We start from the raw sequence: 17710 nt of genomic DNA on the forward strand, positions 1-17710 counted from the left end.
TACTTCGGGAGAAAAAACATAGTTCAGAGAACAAACACACTAAAAAAGGCAGATAGCTCAGTAACACACGATCAATATCACGATGCTAACCTGGAACACTGGGTCTTACTGTTGATTCCAAGTTCACAAACCATGTAGGTCTCTAGGTGCATATTTGCTACTCAGGCAAGCATACAAATCTTTGCAGCTACATGGCAATGCACGAACAATCACACACCGGTTCTATGCAAATTCCCAGATCCTCATCAAGTTTCTTCATCGAAATACACTAACAGATCTTGCTGTCATATTATGAGGCATCAAGATGTTAATCAATGTTCTCTTCTCACTGTACAAATGAAATTGTTTGCTCATAAAGGAAATATAACAAAGTGGGCACGAAGCAAAACTGAGACTTGGCAAAATGACAGCAGTGATTGAATTCGCCCTATAGTGAGTCGTATTACAATTCACTGGCCGTCGTTTTACAACGTCGTGACTGGGAAAACCCTGGCGTTACCCAACTTAATCGCCTTGCAGCACATCCCCCTGTACATAGACAAATATAAGTTAAATCCTGCATCTGTATAGTATGATCAACATCACAAGGAGGAGAAATTGAACAGGTAGGGCTGCATTTCCTGTCATCATGTATCCCCTCGCAGCAACACTCTAGAGCTCGAACTCCTCCTCACGGAGAGCCATCTCCGCAGCCTCCTCCTCATCGTCATCCAGAGCAAAGTACTGGTTCCTCTCAGCCGGCTTGAACATGTAGAACATGAACATGTAGAATGCCATGGTGGCCACCTCCTCTGCCGCGACACTCACCCATCTGTACTTGTAGTTGGTGATTGTCTTGAGCGCGTAGACAATGATCCTTGTGAAGTACAAGTATCCAATCACAACGACGTAGAACTGGCGGAAGAGCGTGAGCTTGGCGAGGGTTCGGGCAGCCTTGCCGTCTGTCTTGGACGACTCGCGCAGGGAACGCATCGACCACACAACCGGGAAGAGCACCGCGCAGCAGCAGGCTACATCAACAAACAAGAAGATCTGGTTCCATGTCACCCATGCTTGCAAGTATTGCCCGGTCTCACCAACGACGGCTGCAGCAATGTTAGCTGCAACCTGCAACGGGATCACCACCATGAGCACCTTCTTCTCCTTGTCCTGCAGGAAGGGCTTGAGGAACGACCAGCCGGTACCAATCAGCGCGATCACGGCGAACAAGATCACACCCTTAACAAGCTGGAACAGATAGAACATGACGTCCCAGCCATGCGAAGATCCGGCGACGCGGATGTAGTGCTGGTCCTCGGCGGCCGAGATGCAGTAGAGCATACGGGCGAGGAGCAGGCAGGACATGAGGTGGTGGATGCGGTGCGCCGAGAGGCGGTTGTGGTAGAGGGTGAGGTAGAGCCAGGCGGCCAGGAAGGCGACGTAGCCGAGCGCGAAGAAGGCGTAGATCGTCGGGACGGGGGCCTGGCCGACGGAGAGGTAGTCCTTGGTGCCGTCGGGGTTGGTGTTGTACATGTCGGTGCGTACCTCCATGGTGACTGCGGTCTCGGGCGCGCAGTTGGCGAAGAAGAGGCTGTACTCGTCGGGGTGGGAGACGGGGAAGGTCTTGCTGTAGTTGCCGGTGGCGTCGAGGTCGCCGAAGGTGAAGAGCGGGATGACGTAGCGGCTGTTGAGGACGCAGCCCGTGTTGGGGTCGGGGTTGGGGTTCAGATCCGTGGGCGGCGGCTGCTCGTAGATGGCCTCGAAGAGGGCCTCGTCGGAGAGGAGGAAGAAGCCGAGCTGCGCGGGCTCCGGCTTGGCGAGCTTGGAGACGGCCTTGGCGCCGGTGAGCGCGATGGAGACGGACCCGCGGTGCGAGAAGCCGAACTTCTCGAAGAGGATGGTCCCGCGGGAGTCGTCCTTGAAGGACTCCTGCTTGATCTCCGCCGCGGCCGGGCGGAGGACGGCCCCGGCCACCGCGAGGAGCAGGAGCAGGCGGCGCGCGGCATCGGCGGGCGCCATCGCGGCGAGATCTGGGTGGGGGGGGGGGGGGGGGGGGCCGGGTCGTGGAGGTGCGCGTATTGGCCAGACGCGTCTGGTAGACTTTCACTTGGGCTCAGGCGCAGCTTATGGAGACGGGATAGCGGGCGAACGAGCCGTCGGATCCGCCTCGAGATTGGTGAGGCCGCCGTGGGGGAGACTTTGACCGGCGACCTTAGCCGGGAAGCATCAGGGGGAGTTTCGCGGTCTGGCTGGACCGTTGGATTCTCATCGAACGGACGGGTGCAATGCGTCGAACGTGTAGACGCAGCCCGTGACAGAGAAGTCTTTGTAACAGGGGAGAGTGTCGCAGCGTCTCGCCGGGTCAAGCAAGTTCGCCACGGTCGTCGTCGTCGCCGTCGTCGAGGGGGTAAATACGCAGGGCGACGCGCTGATCGACGGACGCACTGATTGACGCGCAGAAGCAGAAAAGTTGTTAACCGCCAGAATGGAAATATTCGCCCAAAAAAAGATGTTAGGAAAAGGTGCACTGCTGTGCTGCCCTTTCATTTTTGCGGAGAAGCCGCCGGAGTGGTGGTGAAAGTGACATCCTACTTCTAAAACAATAATGGTGCGATCCTTGTTCGTTTCGCCCGGAATGGCGCCGCGAAGTTTCTGAGGTTTCTAGGGAGCGAAAAGGGGATACGGCAACAACCGACCAAGCAGAACCGAACAGCTCTGCTGCTCGGCGGAGCCGTGCACGGCCGTTCTTTTTTTTTTCTTTCACGCTCCGGAAAGTGTCTCGCCGTCTCGTGGCCGTCCAGAGCAGAGCAGGATTCATCATGCGTGTATCGTGTAATGTCGCGACTCGCAGAACGCACCGAGCGGCACGGCTGGCCGGCGGGTCATGCCGCAGCACCAGCACGCTCCTCCCACGGTACGTACCGGTGTACACACGTTGCTGCTCATGCACGCATGGGGCGTGCGCCGCTCTGGCTCGACGCCACGTTCGGCGTGGCCGGGTCGCCCACGAGAACGGCGGTGGCGAAACCGAAAGGATTTTTCAGGCATCGTGCCGACGACAGGTGACAGAGCTTTTCTCCATTTCTCTTTGGGCTCTGGCCTCTTGGGTATCACCTGTGCGGCCGCTCGGGCCGCCAGGTTGGGACGTCGAGTAGTCCAGCAGACGTGCTGTGATTTCGAAAGGTTCAGCTCCCTGGTCGCCTGGCCTGGGAGAAGGAAAATGCCTGGACTGGGCTGCCACCCTGCCATCCAAACACAATCCTCGGCACTTTTCCTCCCATTCTTGTTCAGTTTGTTTAATTCACATCTAGATGTTTTTTAAAGATGTCACATCTAACCTCCCACAAGTATATAATGCATTAACAAGAAACAAAAAAATAGGACAAAAAAATAGACCACAAACAGAATGAAAATCAGCTTAGATGTGACATAACTATGTCACATCTAGATGTGTTCTAGACAAACCCATTCTTGTTACATGCCACTGTTCTTCGGCAGCTGGCCCAAGAACTTCAGAAGCTGAATAAATCATCATTGTGTCGAGTTTCTGTTTAGGGCAGGTCCATTTTCATTGTGTTTTTAAAGATTGCGGTTGCTAATCTTTGCATTAGCTCGGGCGTATTTTAAACTACACAAAGTTAGTCTTTTGTATTCGCCTTCTATAAAAACAAACAGTATGTCTTATCATACTCTTGAAAAAAAAAAGAGTGTTAGCTTGCGTTTGGATGATTCCCCTTAGTGTTGCTCGCGTGTACAAGCGTCACCGGTCGTAAGTGCACTCGGTGACCAAAGAGCCGTTGAAGTGGCCGCGTACACATCTCCCGGTGAAGATCAAAATCATTAGTTACAGTGTATTCCTTACAAAGGTCACTCTAACACTTGACACAACCTGAGTGTTTTCTATTTTTCGTTCATTTATTTAGGCTTTTTAAATGTTTTATCTCATCAGCCGTGGGTCTAAAATCTTGAACTATTTTCATCGTTGTGCTTCTCGTGTCGAGATCTTCGAAATTAGATCCCATGTTAGTAGGTTTGAACAAACATTTTCCGGAAAAAAAATCTGGTGAGAAAATAAAAATTTGAAAAATGGGAAAAACAAAAATAAAAAAAGAACCAGAAAAGAGGGGAAAACTGAAGCCAAAAAAGGGAAACAAAATAATTGGAAAAGGGGAACCAGAAGCACATATATCCTTTTCATATATTTTTTGAAAGTTGTGCCTTTTCACTTTCAGGATACACACCTGTGATTTTCACTTTCCAAGAAGCACCATTGTGGAAAGCACAGATACGCAGAAGCACAACTGTGCCTTTTCACTTTTGAGAATCACAGTCGGGCTTCATGGGAAAAACATATATGTTGTTCACCGTGAATCACAACTATATTTTTCCGCACAGTGTGCTTCAGGTAAGAGAAAGAAAGTAAAAAAATCATGAAAACCTACAAAAAAACCCAAGTAAAATCATAAACCCGACAAAACTAAAACAAACCCAAAAACGCATCCAAAAAATAAATCAATCCACTTATTTGATGGGACGTGGGACATAACAACCAGTGCCAGCTAGGATGCGCCAAAGAGAGAAGGTTGAAGCAAAATCAATCCACTTACTTGATAGGCTTAAATGTTCAATTTAGTATGACAGGCCTGATTTATTATTATTTTCTGTCAAATGATGGATTAAAAGGAGAACTCCTATTTTTTAGGGTGAGGAGAACTCCTAGTTCATGCTCGTGCGTTAGGAGTAGCTTCACTTAAGCCTGCACGAATTGGCCGGCCCACTTTGCCAACGAAGCGGGTTTCTCCTTTTTAGGTCTTTCCTCTTCAGGTTTTCGTCGGAATCCCAAAAAAACTAAAAACAATTAGAAGCTGGAAATTCCTATAACATATTAAAAATTAGAAAAGTATATTTTCAAAAATTGTTAAATATATGTTTTATAAAAAGGTTACTGTACATTAAAAATATTCACCATAATAAAAAATATGTTCGGTGTGTATTAAAAATGTTTGGTGTGTATTAAAAAAACATTCACTATATATTTAAAATGTTCAATGCATACACCAGACATATTCATCATATATAAAAAGAGTTCAGGTTGTAATTTAAAGAAAATGCTCACAAAATGCTAAAAAGAAGTTAGTGTGCATTTGAAAAAAAAATCACATCAATAAAAGTTGAGTGTGCATCTGAGAAAAGTTCACCATATATTAATAAACATATAAAAACTAAATAAGTGCAAAAATAAAATACCAAAATGGCAGGAGAGAACCCACGATCTGAAAAAAAAAACAAAGGTAAAAAATGAAACAGAAGTAGCTCGTTAATCGGGCCGGCCCATCTGAGGTCCCTTTCGCGAAGCACACAGGCACACACACACACACATCAAAGTTTATGCAATCCCCAAAAAAGCAATGTGCATATGATCATCTTTAAGATAATCCGTAATGTAGGTCAGTACGGCAACCACAAACAGACCATCATTCTCATACTTAAGACAAAATTTTTAATTTCATGGTCCATGTTGTTAGCATCTCTCTTAATCTTTGGCATATGAAAAAACAGTCGGAGATGCATGACTACGCGCACCTCTTTCATCAAATTACCCATCAAAAGAATCATAAGACGAAAACTTATGCACATACAAACTACCAGTCTTGAGAATAATCAGGTTATGCAAGGTGATAAAATATGGAGGTCAGTTAGAACTCGGCCTCTTCCCAGGGGCAGAGACCTACATGGGCTGACCCTGATGCACACAACTCAAATTAGGCTAGCATTATCACTGCATGGAACAGAGTTGCCTCCCAAAAAACTACATGGCACAGAGCAAAACAAAAGCACAACATTTGGTTAAGTTAAAAACAAAGCACAACATCTGGTTTGATGATAACTATGAGAAAGGCTCAGATTATTTAATCGTTCAGTTCCTGTTTCTCTTTAATCATTCAGTTCCTGTTTCTCTTTAATCATTCAGTTCCTTATGGAGCTTATGGTTGCTTCGGAATAAAATTTTTTTTCAAGGGAGAAGTTGACGAAGTATCAAATGTGTGCTGGACTTGGTGGGGAGACATATTCGCCAATGGAAAATCCTATGTGTGGACTCCCAAGCTACGCTACTCCTCCGATGCTTGAGGCTGCTCGACCATCATCGCAGGGAATTGCTTAGGATCGCTTGGCGCATGGATGGCCCTGGGGGAATCACGTAGCAAGGATGTTATCATCATTCCTCTTTGTCGCTTCTCTCCTTTGGGGCCTTAGACTCATTTAATTGTTGTTTCAGACTTTTAGTACTCCTCGCCTGTAATAATTCTGCTGCAGCTACATTCTGGCTCGAGCCGAGAGCTGTCAACAGTCTGCTATGAGAAGGCGACGCCGCTGGTTCTTGATGATAGAGAAGAAGGTCAGCCGGAGAAGTGGATGATAGCGGGGAAGGTTCTGCACTGACGTGTTCTACACATACAGACAATCATCAGCGCACTTCGTCTGGCCTGGGGTAACCCTAAAGGTCTGATTTTTAGATCGGTAGAGGAAAACACGTTCGTGGCTGAGTTCGCGAGCAAGAGAGATCGTGATCGAGTTTGGGAAGGTTCACCTTGGCATGTAAGTAAAAACGCCGTCGTCTTGTCGGAGTTTGATGAATGCATGCGGCCTTCTGAATTGAGCTTTAGCAAGATTCATCTGTGGGCAAGGGTCATCAACTTGCCTTTCAATCTACGGGGAGAGAAGTGGTGTGCTGCAATAGCTCAACAGATTGATAAGCAAGCATCTGGGGTGCAGTTTGATCATGTTAATGGCTATCTCAGAGCTAGAGTTTCAGTTGATGTGGACAAACCGTTAAGGCGCTGGATCTTAATTGAGTCAGCGAGGAGGAAACAGACGGACCTGTATGACATCCAATATGAGAATGTTCCGCACTTCTGCTTCTCATGCGAAAGATTGGGCCACTCCGATTTGCATTGTCCGACCCCGGGGACTCGAGATGCCAATGGGGACCTCCCCTTTGGAAGAGGACTGCGGGCATCGGAAGATCGCAGAGCGCTGAGTGCTAGCGAGAACTCGTCTCGAGATCAATCAAATAGTCAAAAGAACAAAGCAGAGACAAGAGGTTCGAGTAATGTAGCTGAGAAAGGAGCTGAAGTTAATTCTCCGGTTAAGAGCAAAAATTTAAATAAACGCAAGGGAGGGCCGCAAGAGAAGAAACAAGAGTACATGAGGGTTATACCCTTGCTGAGGGATAAGGCACACGACCCAGAGGATGGCCAAGAGGGCGATGTAGAGGTGCTCTCGGACTCCTCTGAGAAAAGTGGTGAAGGCGAGAGGTTGCTAAAGAAGAAGAAACCTACACAGGTCAACTCCGCTGAGACGGCAGAGGCTGCGGTGCAGCCATGCCGGGCACAATGAATTGCCTCAGCTGGAACTGTCGCGGGCTTGGGAACCCAGCGACAGTTCGTGAGCTTCGCAGTGTGGTGAATCAAGAAGGGCCCGGTCTCTTATTTCTGATGGAGACTAAGATTGCGGCAAAGAGGGTAGAAAGTCTGCAAAATCTTCTGGGCTTTGCGGGCTGTTTTGCAGTTGATAGTGATGGTCTAAGCGGTGGCATCGGTCTATTCTGGACAAGTGAGGTTCAGGTGGATCTTCAGAGTTTCAGTTCGGGGCACATAGACGTGATGGTGCAGAATAGTAATCTGAATCGAGATAAATGGAGATTTACGGGGTTTTATGGGGCCCCTCGAGCATCAGACAGGCACCACAGTTGGAGATGTCTTCGGACTTTGTTTTCTATCCAACAGCCGGCATGGTTATGCGTAGGGGATTTCAATGAAACACTGTATGCTACGGAACATTTTTCACTCGCTGCCCGGCCTGAATGGCAGATGCATGCGTTCCGTGAAGCAGCTGATGATTGCTTGTTCCAAGATATGGGGTGGTCTGGAATAGAGTACACTTGGGATAATGGTCAAACAGGTGACGATAATGTCAGGGCCCGACTTGATAGAGCGTTTGGGAACCCAACATTGATCCAGATATTCGGGCACTCAAGAGTTCGGCACATAAGTACCACGGACTCCAACCATTGCTTGGTCCTGGTCGAACTTCGTAAGGATGTGGCCGAGAGGAGAAGGGGAGGGAAGCAGTTTCGCTATGAAGATGTATGGTAGACACATGCAGACTATGATAGTGTTGTCTTGAATAATTTGCAAAAAGGAGCTGGTTTGAATGGCCTGGCAGGGGTGATTAACGCGCTTAATAACATGCAGAGTTCATTATCCACATGGGGCGCACGTGAGTTCGGCAGCCTGGCGGCCAAAGTGAGGAAACTTCGACAGAGGTTGAACCAGCTTAGGAGCCGCGCGGGCAGGAGAGGTCCAACTGATGAAGAGAAAGCCATAGTCAAGAAGCTACGTGAGGCACTTCATCAGGAGGAAATATGGATGCGCCAGAGGTCTAGAGTACCATACTTGCGCGAGGGAGACAGGAATACAATTTTTTTTCACGCACAAGCAGCTCAACGCAGAAGAATTAACAAAATTGGGGGACTTGTGCGAGCTGATGGGTCGGTATGCCAGTCCTGGGCAAATGACCATGAGGAGGTACACCAGTTCTATACAACTTTGTATACATCTCAAGGAGTCAGACCCCTTGATGAACTACTGGACTTAGTTCCAAATAGGGTGACAACACCTATGAATGCACACCTAGATAAGCCATTTACGGCAGAAGAGGTGAGGGTGGAGCTGTTTCAGATGGCACCATCCAAAGCACCCGGAGTGGACGGATTTACTGCTGGATTTTTTCAGAGGCATTGGCCACTGCTGAAAGATGACATAACCCCGGCAGTGTTGAACTTTTTGAATGGGGACGAGATTCTAGAAGGTATGAATGATACATCCATCACCCTCATCCCAAAGGTTCGGCATCCACAAAGAATAACCCAATATAGACCTATTTCTCTTTGTCCTATGTTGTACAAGATTGCATCAAAATGTATTGTTAACAGGATGAGAGTATAAGTGAGGAGCAAAGTGCTTTTGTGCCTGGGCGCCTCATTACAGATAATGTTCTTATTGCTCATGAGAGTATCCATGCAATGAAGAAAAGGAGGAAAGGAAAGAACTGGGTGTGTGCTGTTAAGTTGGACATGATGAAAGCTTATGACCGTGTCGAATGGCATTATCTTCATGTGATTATGACCAAGTTGGGCTTCAGCTCGTCCTTTATCCGACTGATTATGAAGTTTGTAACATCAGTGCGGTTCGCGGTTCGAGTGAATGGGGAGTTGCTTCCGTTTTTCACCCCTTCTAGGGGATTCAGGCAAGGATGTCCCATGTCACCTTACTTATTCCTTCTGTGTGCCGAGGGCTTTACTACACTTTTAAACAGATATGGTGGAGTGTATGCAGACAAGGGGATTCGAGTGTGCACCCAGTCACCGTGGATTAATCATCTACTGTTTGCAGATGATAGTCTTATATTCATGCAAGCTAAACTGGAGAGTGCAGAGCGTCTAAACAACATTCTCAGGATTTATGGTAAGTGTTCGGGACAGTGTGTTAACAAAGAGAAGAGCTCCATATTTTTTAGTCCAAACACTCCTAGTCCTGTACGAGCAATTGTGAAAACTGCGATGGGTATATCAGTTGAGGCATTCAATGAGAGGTATTTGGGCCTCCCCACAGCAGTTGGACAGATCACCTCAGACACCTTTGATTTCATTGGAGAAAGGGTGAGGTCAAAGTTGAATGGGGGTACCGAAAGATTGGTTTCTTGCGCGGCAAGGGAAGTGCTCATCAAGGCAAGAGCACAGGCGGTGCCAACATACACTATGAGTTGCTTTAAACTCACGAAAAAGTGTACAAAAACATCTCCTCACCGATGGCAAAGTTCTGGTGGAGCAGTTCTATAGATCAAAGATCTCTACATTGGATAGATTGGAAGTCTTTGTCGCTTCCAAAAATCAGAGGAGGCATGGGATTTCGTGATCTGGAATGCTTCAACATTGCATTGTTAGGGAAACATGGCTAGAGGCTTATCACCAGCCCAAATTCGTTATGCTCTCGGTGTCGGTGATGAACGACACCTATGGGATCACAAGAATCCCTGCTACGGTTGCGGGGCGCGGGGTCGTGAGAAGAGCGGATCTAACAGGTAGCACACGGTTCGTTTATCCAGGTTCGGGCCGCGAGGATGCGTAAAACCCTACTCCTGCTTTGGTGGATTGTATATCTGTGTTCTTGAGCTAGCTATGGGGCGCGAGGAGCTCCAAAAAGCCGAGTCCTCTTCCTGGTCGTCTCGGGCCTCCTTTTATAGGAAAGGGGTTGCCACAGTAGCACCAGGAGGTGGAAAGGGAACAGTGATGTGAGGTTATCCCTCGTATTACATGACAAGGTACATTTAATGCGTCTTGCCCAGGTGTCCTTGCTTTATCGGGGATGGGGGAGAGCCCTGTCTCGTCCGTCGCCGCTCCCTCTCGTGTTGACACGCGCCCTGGCCAGCGGCGCCCGCGGTGCCATGTAGGCAGGCAGGCAGCTGAGGTGGCGCAGTGGTAGGTCTCCACGAAGATCTGCATGCTGCCACGCAGGTGCCTGCCCAGCTGGTTGGGTCGGCAGCTGCATGTGAACGGTGGTGGAGGTTTGACTGGCGTGGGCCTGATGGTGGCCCTATGGGTGTTCTCGGCAAGGGCCTTGCCGGGGCCCCGGCAAGGGTCTTGCCGTGGCGCCTGCTGTCATCCCCGGCAAGGCTCTTGCCGGGGGCCTTGTGGTCTTCCTTGGCTGGGATCCCGCCAAGGATCATCATCTTCTAAAGGGTGTATCTGATCTTGAATGCCTTCACAAAGATCTGCATGCCACCACGGGGATGTCTCCCGAATCCTTGCCCCATGGGGGCAGTGGACTCAAGGGTGACTCACTCCGTAGGCGTGGGCGAGCTGCCACGGCAAGGGTCTTGCCGGGTTTGCTAAAACCGCCCCCCGGCAAGGATCTTGCCGGGGGGGTCCGCTTCGTCCCCTTTGCTCTCTGTGGTCTTGGTCTTGGCGTCGTTCTGCTTCTCCTGAGCTTCGGCCTTACCTTGGCTCACCTCCCTTGCCTTGCTTAGTGTGGTGGTGCCCGTGGCTCAGACTGCCCGTGCACAGTTATAGGGGTACAAAAAGTGTACCCCTCTTTTTGTACACCGACAGGAGCCCCCGGGCCTGGGCCACACGTAAGCGCAATCGCGTCGTTGGGCTAGGCCCAAAAACGGTGCGCGGGCAGACGGGGCGGTTTTTACCGCGGTAAGATTCTTCACGCGCCGTGCTTCCCGTGCGTGGCGCGGCGTGGGGAGGCGTGTGTGACGTGGGCAGCATGCGTGGGGCTGGGCTTTGCATGCATGCGTCACGTCGTAGTAAAGGGGGCGGTTCGCGCCTTCCCCATAAACGGAGGGAGGCGTGGAGGCGCGGCCCATTTACTGAACGGGGCCGAGGCGTGGTCTTCAAGGCGTCCACTCCCCACGATCACGGGGTGGGGAGAGGTTGCCTCACCCGTCGCCTCGGTCCTGCACGCCCGCCACGTGGCTTTCATGCGCTCGGGGTGGCGAACGGTGGAGGCGGGAAACCGGGCCGCCGCGGGCTGGGGCGGTGGGTCGGTTCCAGTTCCCTGCGCCTTCCGCGTCTTGATTGGCTGAGTGGGGCGGCCGAGCCCCCACCCCGTTCCTTTATAAAGAACGGGGGATGGCGTCCCGCATTCCTTCATCTCCTCCTTCCTTCAACTTCTGCTCCCCCCTCCCATCCGTCATGGAGAGAGGGAATCCTGGTCCTTCAACGATGGCGGCGAGGGTCGCCGCTCGACAACGCGTCCTTCCTTCTCCCGCACCCGCCGTGGCAGAGCCAGCCGCGAGGGGAAGGGGGAGGGGGCGAGGCCATGGGCGAGGCCGAGGCGCTCGGGGAAGAGGAGGACGGGGCGGCGGGCCGACCTCGCCTCCGCCGGCAGTTCCTCCCCCCATGGAGGGCCACGTTGGGGACGACCCTTGCGAGTTCTTCGTCAGGCTGCGCAGGCCGCCTCGCCGTCGCCTTCGTCTCCCGACTCCATTCGTGCGGGAGATGGAGCTGGATCCGCCAGAGTCGTTGTGGCTGCGCATGAGGGGCTGCGGGATCAGTGGCACGCGGGCCCGCGTCGACTTCCCCTCCCCTCACGTGATGTATCTTCGTCGGGGATGGAAGACGTTCACCCATATCCACCGCTTGACGGAGGGGCTCACTCTCCATTTTAAGCTGATGGAGGGTGGCCTTCTCTCCGTCAAGGTCTTCGGGTGCTTTGGGACCCGTGCAAGGTGCTACGTGGAGAGCTCTTCCGATAGTGAAGACTCCTCCTCGGGTGGGAGTGACGAGGAGGACAACGGCAGCAATGACGAGGGTAGCAGGCGGCAGGATGACGGGTCTGATTAGGTGTCGGGTGCCGCTCCGTGCGGCACCGGCGACCCCATCATCCGCGTCGCCGGCTCCCTGAACTTCTCGGGGTCGTCTCCTTGGGCGGCTGGCGTTGGGAGGCCGCGGAGGAGGAAGAGGGCGGGCGGCAAGGCCGTCAAGTCGGAGTACGCGGGCACCGACGCCTTCGACGCATGCTGACGTCCTGCCGCCTCGTCTTCGAGCTCCGCTTCCGGCGCCGCCATCACCATCCAGCCCTTGGCCGGCCACCGAGATATTCTCTTGGTGTCTTCTGCCGCCCGTAGCTCGCCTAGGCGCTCCTTTTGCCCTTTTCGCCTCCTTGACCTGCCTCCTGAGGAGAGGGACAAGGAAGGGATTACGTGCACCTTATCTCTTTTTAGTCCGTAAGCCTTCGGGCCTTAGCTGAATTTAAAACTTGTAATCCCATCATTCATGTTTTTCATTCCCTATGGACTGTACCTGAGTGGAATGTTTTTAATGAAAAATGGATGCTTGCCGGGTCATTTGTTTGTGGGTAAAACGCACGACAAGGAGTAAATCCTTGATATCTTTAAGATAAACATTTCCTTGCCCGGCAACAGGCCTTGCCGTCTCCCACTTCGCTCGACCTTTCTCACACCTTTGGCGGAGGCAGGGATGAGGTGGGTTCAGGCTCCTTGTTTCATCCTCTCGCTGCCGCGACTACGACCAAACCTGGCCCCAGGAACGAGCCCTAGGGCCTAGAGTTATGGGAGCACGGTAGCTTAGGGGAAAACGAGGTTTCACATACCTCAGTCCATAATGGAATGCATGATAAGGGATGAAGACCTTATCTGAAGATGCAGCCCCCGGCAACCCTGGTTCGCCGTGGGTGAATCCTTGCTCTTGCAGCCCCCGGCAATGCTGGCTTGCCGGGGGCTAGATGCTGGTCTGTTCATCTTCTTTTCCTTCCCAAGTGGTTCGGCACGGATATCCGTGTGTCCTGTGAACCAAAGAAGACAAAAGAAAGACAAAGAGACGCACACTCGACCTCTAAGCTAGGGGTTAGTCGCCGCTAAGCACTATCAACCCTAACCAAGGACGAGACTCAACCTAGCATGCTTGCTATAACTCAGGGCGCCAGCGCTTCATTTATCTGTGCTCAGGGTCTGCGCCTGGCTTTGTACAAAGGGTTACATGCATCATCGACAATGCTTGTACAAAAGGTGGCTTGCCGGGGGGGCCCGGCAAGCCGCGCCTCACGGGTAAAACTTGCAAAGATGCTTAATGTTCCAAGAGTTACTCACCGGAACGGCATCTTCAGTCTCCAGGCGGACTGCGCCGGGCCTGGTGACTCGTATTACCCGATAAGGGCCTTCCCACTTTGGCGTCAACTTGTTGGAATTCTTGGCCGATTGAACGCACCGAAGAACAAGGTCGCCTTCCTCAAGGCTTCGGGCATGAACCTTGCGGCTATGGTAGCGGCGCAAGGCTTGCTGGTAGCGTGCCGCTCTCACAGCCGCCCAAAGACGATCTTCCTCAAGGAGCATTGCGTCATCTTGCCACAGTTGCTCTTGCTCAAGCTCATCATAAGCGAGCACTCGAGGTGACCCGTATATGAGTTCAGTGGGGAGAACTGCTTCTGCCCCGTATACCAGGGCAAAGGGTGTCTGGCCGGTGGCCCGATTTGGCGTCGTCCTGATCGACCAAAGAACCATCGGCAACTTATCAATCCAGCGCCTTCCACTCTTGTGCAGCCTGTCAAAGGTCTTGGTCCTTAATCCTCGCAGTACTTCAGCGTTTGCCCTCTGAGCTTGACCATTGCTCCGTGGGTGAGCAACGGAAGCGAAACAGACTTTGCTGCCGAGGTCTTGGATATATTGCATGAAGGTGCAGCTTGTGAACTGTGTACCGTTGTCGGTGATGACCCTGTTGGGTACACCAAAATGGCACACTAGTCCCTTGAAGAACTTGACGGCTGACTGAGCTGTGACCTTCCTCACTGCCTCCACCTCCGGCCACTTTGTGAACTTGTCGATTGCAACGTACAAGTACTCAAAGCCCCCGACAGCGCGGGGGAAAGGGCCCAGTATGTCGAGCCCCAAACCGAGAAGGGCCAGGAGAGAGGAATGGTTTGAAGGGCTTGAGCTGGCTGATGAAGCTTCTTTGAATGGAACTGACACGCTTCACACCTGGTGACTAGTGTCGTCGCATCCTAGAGGGCGGTGGGCCAGAAGAAGCCTTGCCGGAATGCCTTGCCGACAAGGGCCCTTGATCCGATGTGGGATCCACATATGCCTCTATGTATCTCCGCCAACAGCTTCAGTCCTTCCTCCCGAGGGATACACTTCAATTTTACACCGTTTGGCCTCTTTCTGTACAGGACGTCATCAACGAACTGGTACATGGTAGAGCGACGGGCTACTTTTTCCGCTTCTTCCCGCTCTTCAGGAAGTTCCCCTGTTTGGAGGAATTGGACGGTATGTTGTGCCCACGCTGGAGCCTGGGGATTGACGGCGAGGACTAAAGGCATTTCCTCCGCTATAGGAACGGCTGTCTCGACGGCTAGAGCTTGACGCTCCGCCGGAGCTAGTCGTCCCGTGGCGGGCTCAGTGTCCCTGGCAACATCCTTGCCGGCGGCTTCGGGGAGCTCGGCGGGAAAGTACTTGCCGGGTCCTGATTTCCTCCTCTTGTTCTGCTTTGTTGATGGATCAAGGGATGGCTAAGTTAGCTGGAGCACAAAGGTACCTGGTTTCACAAGTAGCTTGAGGGCAGCGTGTTTTGACAGGTAATCGGCGATATCGTTCTCCGCTCGGGGAACGTATTCAGCCTATATACCGTCGAAATGCTCTTCCAGCTTTCTCACTTCATCGAAGTAGGCCTTCATCAACGGGCTCTCGTAGTCCTTGTTGACTTGCTTGACGACGAGCTGCGAGTGAGGGAGGCGTGGAGGCGCGGCCCATTTACTGAACCGGGCCAAGGCGTAGTCTTCAAGGCGTCCACTCCCCACGATCACGGGGTGGGGAGAGGTCGCCTCACCCGTCGCCTCGGTCCTGCACGCCCGCCACGTGGCTTTCATGCGCTCGGGGTGGCGAACGGTGGAGGCGGGAAACCGGGCCGCCGCGGGCTGGGGCGGCGGGTCGGTTCCAGTTCCCTGCGCCTTCCGCGTCTTGATTGGCTGAGTGGGGCGGCCGAGCCCCCACCCCGTTCCTTTATAAAGAACGGGGGGATGGCGTCCTGCATTCCTTCATCTCCTCCTTCCTTCAACTTCTGCTCCCCCCTCCCATCCGTCATGGAGGGAGGGAATCCTGGTCCTTCAACGGTGGCGGCGAGGGTCGCCGCTCGACAACGCGTCCTTCCTTCTCCTGCACCCGCGGCGGCAGAGCCAGCCGCGAGGGGAAGGGGGAGGGGGCGAGGCCATGGGCGAGGCCGAGGCGCTCGGGGAAGAGGAGGACGGGGCGGCGCGCCGGCCTCGCCTCCGCTGGCAGTTCCTCCCCCCATGGAGGGCCACGTTGGGGACGACCCTTGCGAGTTCTTCGTCAGGCTGCGCCGGCCGCCTCGCCGTCGCCTTCGTCTCCCGACTCCATTCGCGCGGGAGATGGAGCTGGATCCGCCGGAGTCGTTGTGGCTGCGCATGAGGGGCTGCGGGATCAGTGGCACACGGGCCCGCGTCGACTTCCCCTCCCCTCACGTGATGTATCTTCGTCGGGGATGGAAGACGTTCGCTCATATCCACCGCTTGACGGAGGGGCTCACTCTCCATTTTAAACTGATGGAGGGTGGCCTTCTCTCCGTCAAGGTCTTCGGGTGCTTTGGGACCCGTGCAAGGTGCTGCGTGGAGAGCTCTTCCGATAGTGAAGACTCCTCCTCGGGTGGGAGTGACGAGAAGGACAACGGCAGCAACGACGAGGGTAGCAGGCGGCAGGATGACGGGTCTGATTAGGTGTCGGGTGCCGCTCCGTGCGGCACCGGCGACCCCATCATCCGCGTCGCCGGCTCCCTGAACTTCTCGGGGTCGTCTCCTTGGGCGGCTGGCGTTGGGAGGCCGCGGAGGAGGAAGAGGGCGGGCGGCAAGGCCGTCAAGTCGGAGTACGCGGGCACCGACGCCTTCGACGCATGCTGACGTCCTGCCGCCTCGTCTTCGAGCTCCGCTTCCGGCGCCGCCATCACCATCCAGCCCTTGGACGGCCACCGAGATATTCTCTTGGTGTCTTCTGCCGCCCGTAGCTCGCCTAGGCGCTCCTTTTGCCCTTTTCGCCTCCTTGACCTGCCTCCTGAGGAGAGGGACAAGGAAGGGATTACGTGCACCTTATCTCTTTTTAGTCCGTAAGCCTTCGGGCCTTAGCTGAATTTAAAACTTGTAATCCCATCATTCATGTTTTTCATTCCCTATGGACTGTACCTGAGTAGAATGTTTTTAATGAAAAAGGGATGCTTGTCGGGTCATTTGTTTGTGGGTAAAACACACGACAAGGAGTAAATCCTTGATATCTTTAAGATAAACATTTCCTTGCCCGGCAACAGGCCTTGCCGTCTCCCCACTTCGCTCAACCTTTCTCACACCTTTGGCGGAGGCAGGGATGAGGTGGGTTCAGGCTCCTTGTTTCATCCTCTCGCTGCCGCGACTACGACCAAACCTGGCCCCAGGAACGAGCCCTAGGGCCTAGAGTTATGGGAGCACGGTAGCTTAGGGGAAAACAAGGTTTCACATACCTCGGTCCATAATGGAATGCATGATAAGGGATGAAGACCTTATCTGAAGATGCAGCCCTCGGCAACCCTGGTTCGCCGTGGGTGAATCCTTGCTCTTGCAGCCCCCGGCAATGCTGGCTTGCCGGGGGCTAGATGCTGGTCTGTTCATCTTCTTTTCCTTCCCAAGTGGTTTGGCAGGGATATCCGTGTGTCCTGTGAACCAAAGAAGACAAAAGAAAGACAAAGATACGCACACTCGACCTCTAAGCTAGGGGTTAGTCGCCGCTAAGCACTATCAACCCTAACCAAGGACGAGACTCGACCTAGCATGCATGCTATAACTTAGGGCGCCAGCGCTTCATTTATCTGTGCTCAGGGTCTGCGCCTGGCTTTGTACAAAGGGTTACATGCATCATCGACAATGCTTGTACAAAAGGTGGCTTGCCGGGGGGGCCCGGCAAGCCGCGCCTCATGGGTAAAACTTGCGAAGATGCTCAATGTTCCAGGAGTTACTCACCGGAACGGCATCTTCGGTCTCCAGGCGGACTGCGCCGGGCCTGGTGACTCGTATTACCCGATAAGGGCCTTCCCACTTTGGCGTCAACTTGTTGGAATTCTTGGCTGATTGAACGCGCCGAAGAACAAGGTCGCCTTCCTCAAGGCTTCGGG

At 52.6% G+C, this 17710-nt stretch overlaps 1 protein-coding gene across 1 annotated transcript; it reads right to left on the reverse strand.

Moving 5' to 3' along the window:
• Nucleotides 1-535: 535 nt before the first annotated feature.
• Nucleotides 536-2080, reverse strand: LOC125545222 (protein CANDIDATE G-PROTEIN COUPLED RECEPTOR 7-like). Its single transcript, XM_048709113.1, has one exon. It carries the CDS (start codon nucleotides 1996-1998, stop codon nucleotides 652-654), a length of 1347 nt encoding a protein of 448 aa, XP_048565070.1. The 5' UTR covers nucleotides 1999-2080; the 3' UTR covers nucleotides 536-651.
• Between the last annotated feature and the right edge of the window lie 15630 nt (nucleotides 2081-17710).

This window comes from Triticum urartu, chromosome 3, assembly GCF_003073215.2.
Source record: "Triticum urartu cultivar G1812 chromosome 3, Tu2.1, whole genome shotgun sequence".
NCBI lineage: Eukaryota > Viridiplantae > Streptophyta > Magnoliopsida > Poales > Poaceae > Triticum > Triticum urartu.

Bases quoted from the DNA above. Each gene is read 5' to 3' on its own strand.
- LOC125545222 (XM_048709113.1), bottom strand. From the start codon at position 1,998: ATGGCGCCCGCCGATGCCGCGCGCCGCCTGCTCCTGCTCCTCGCGGTG.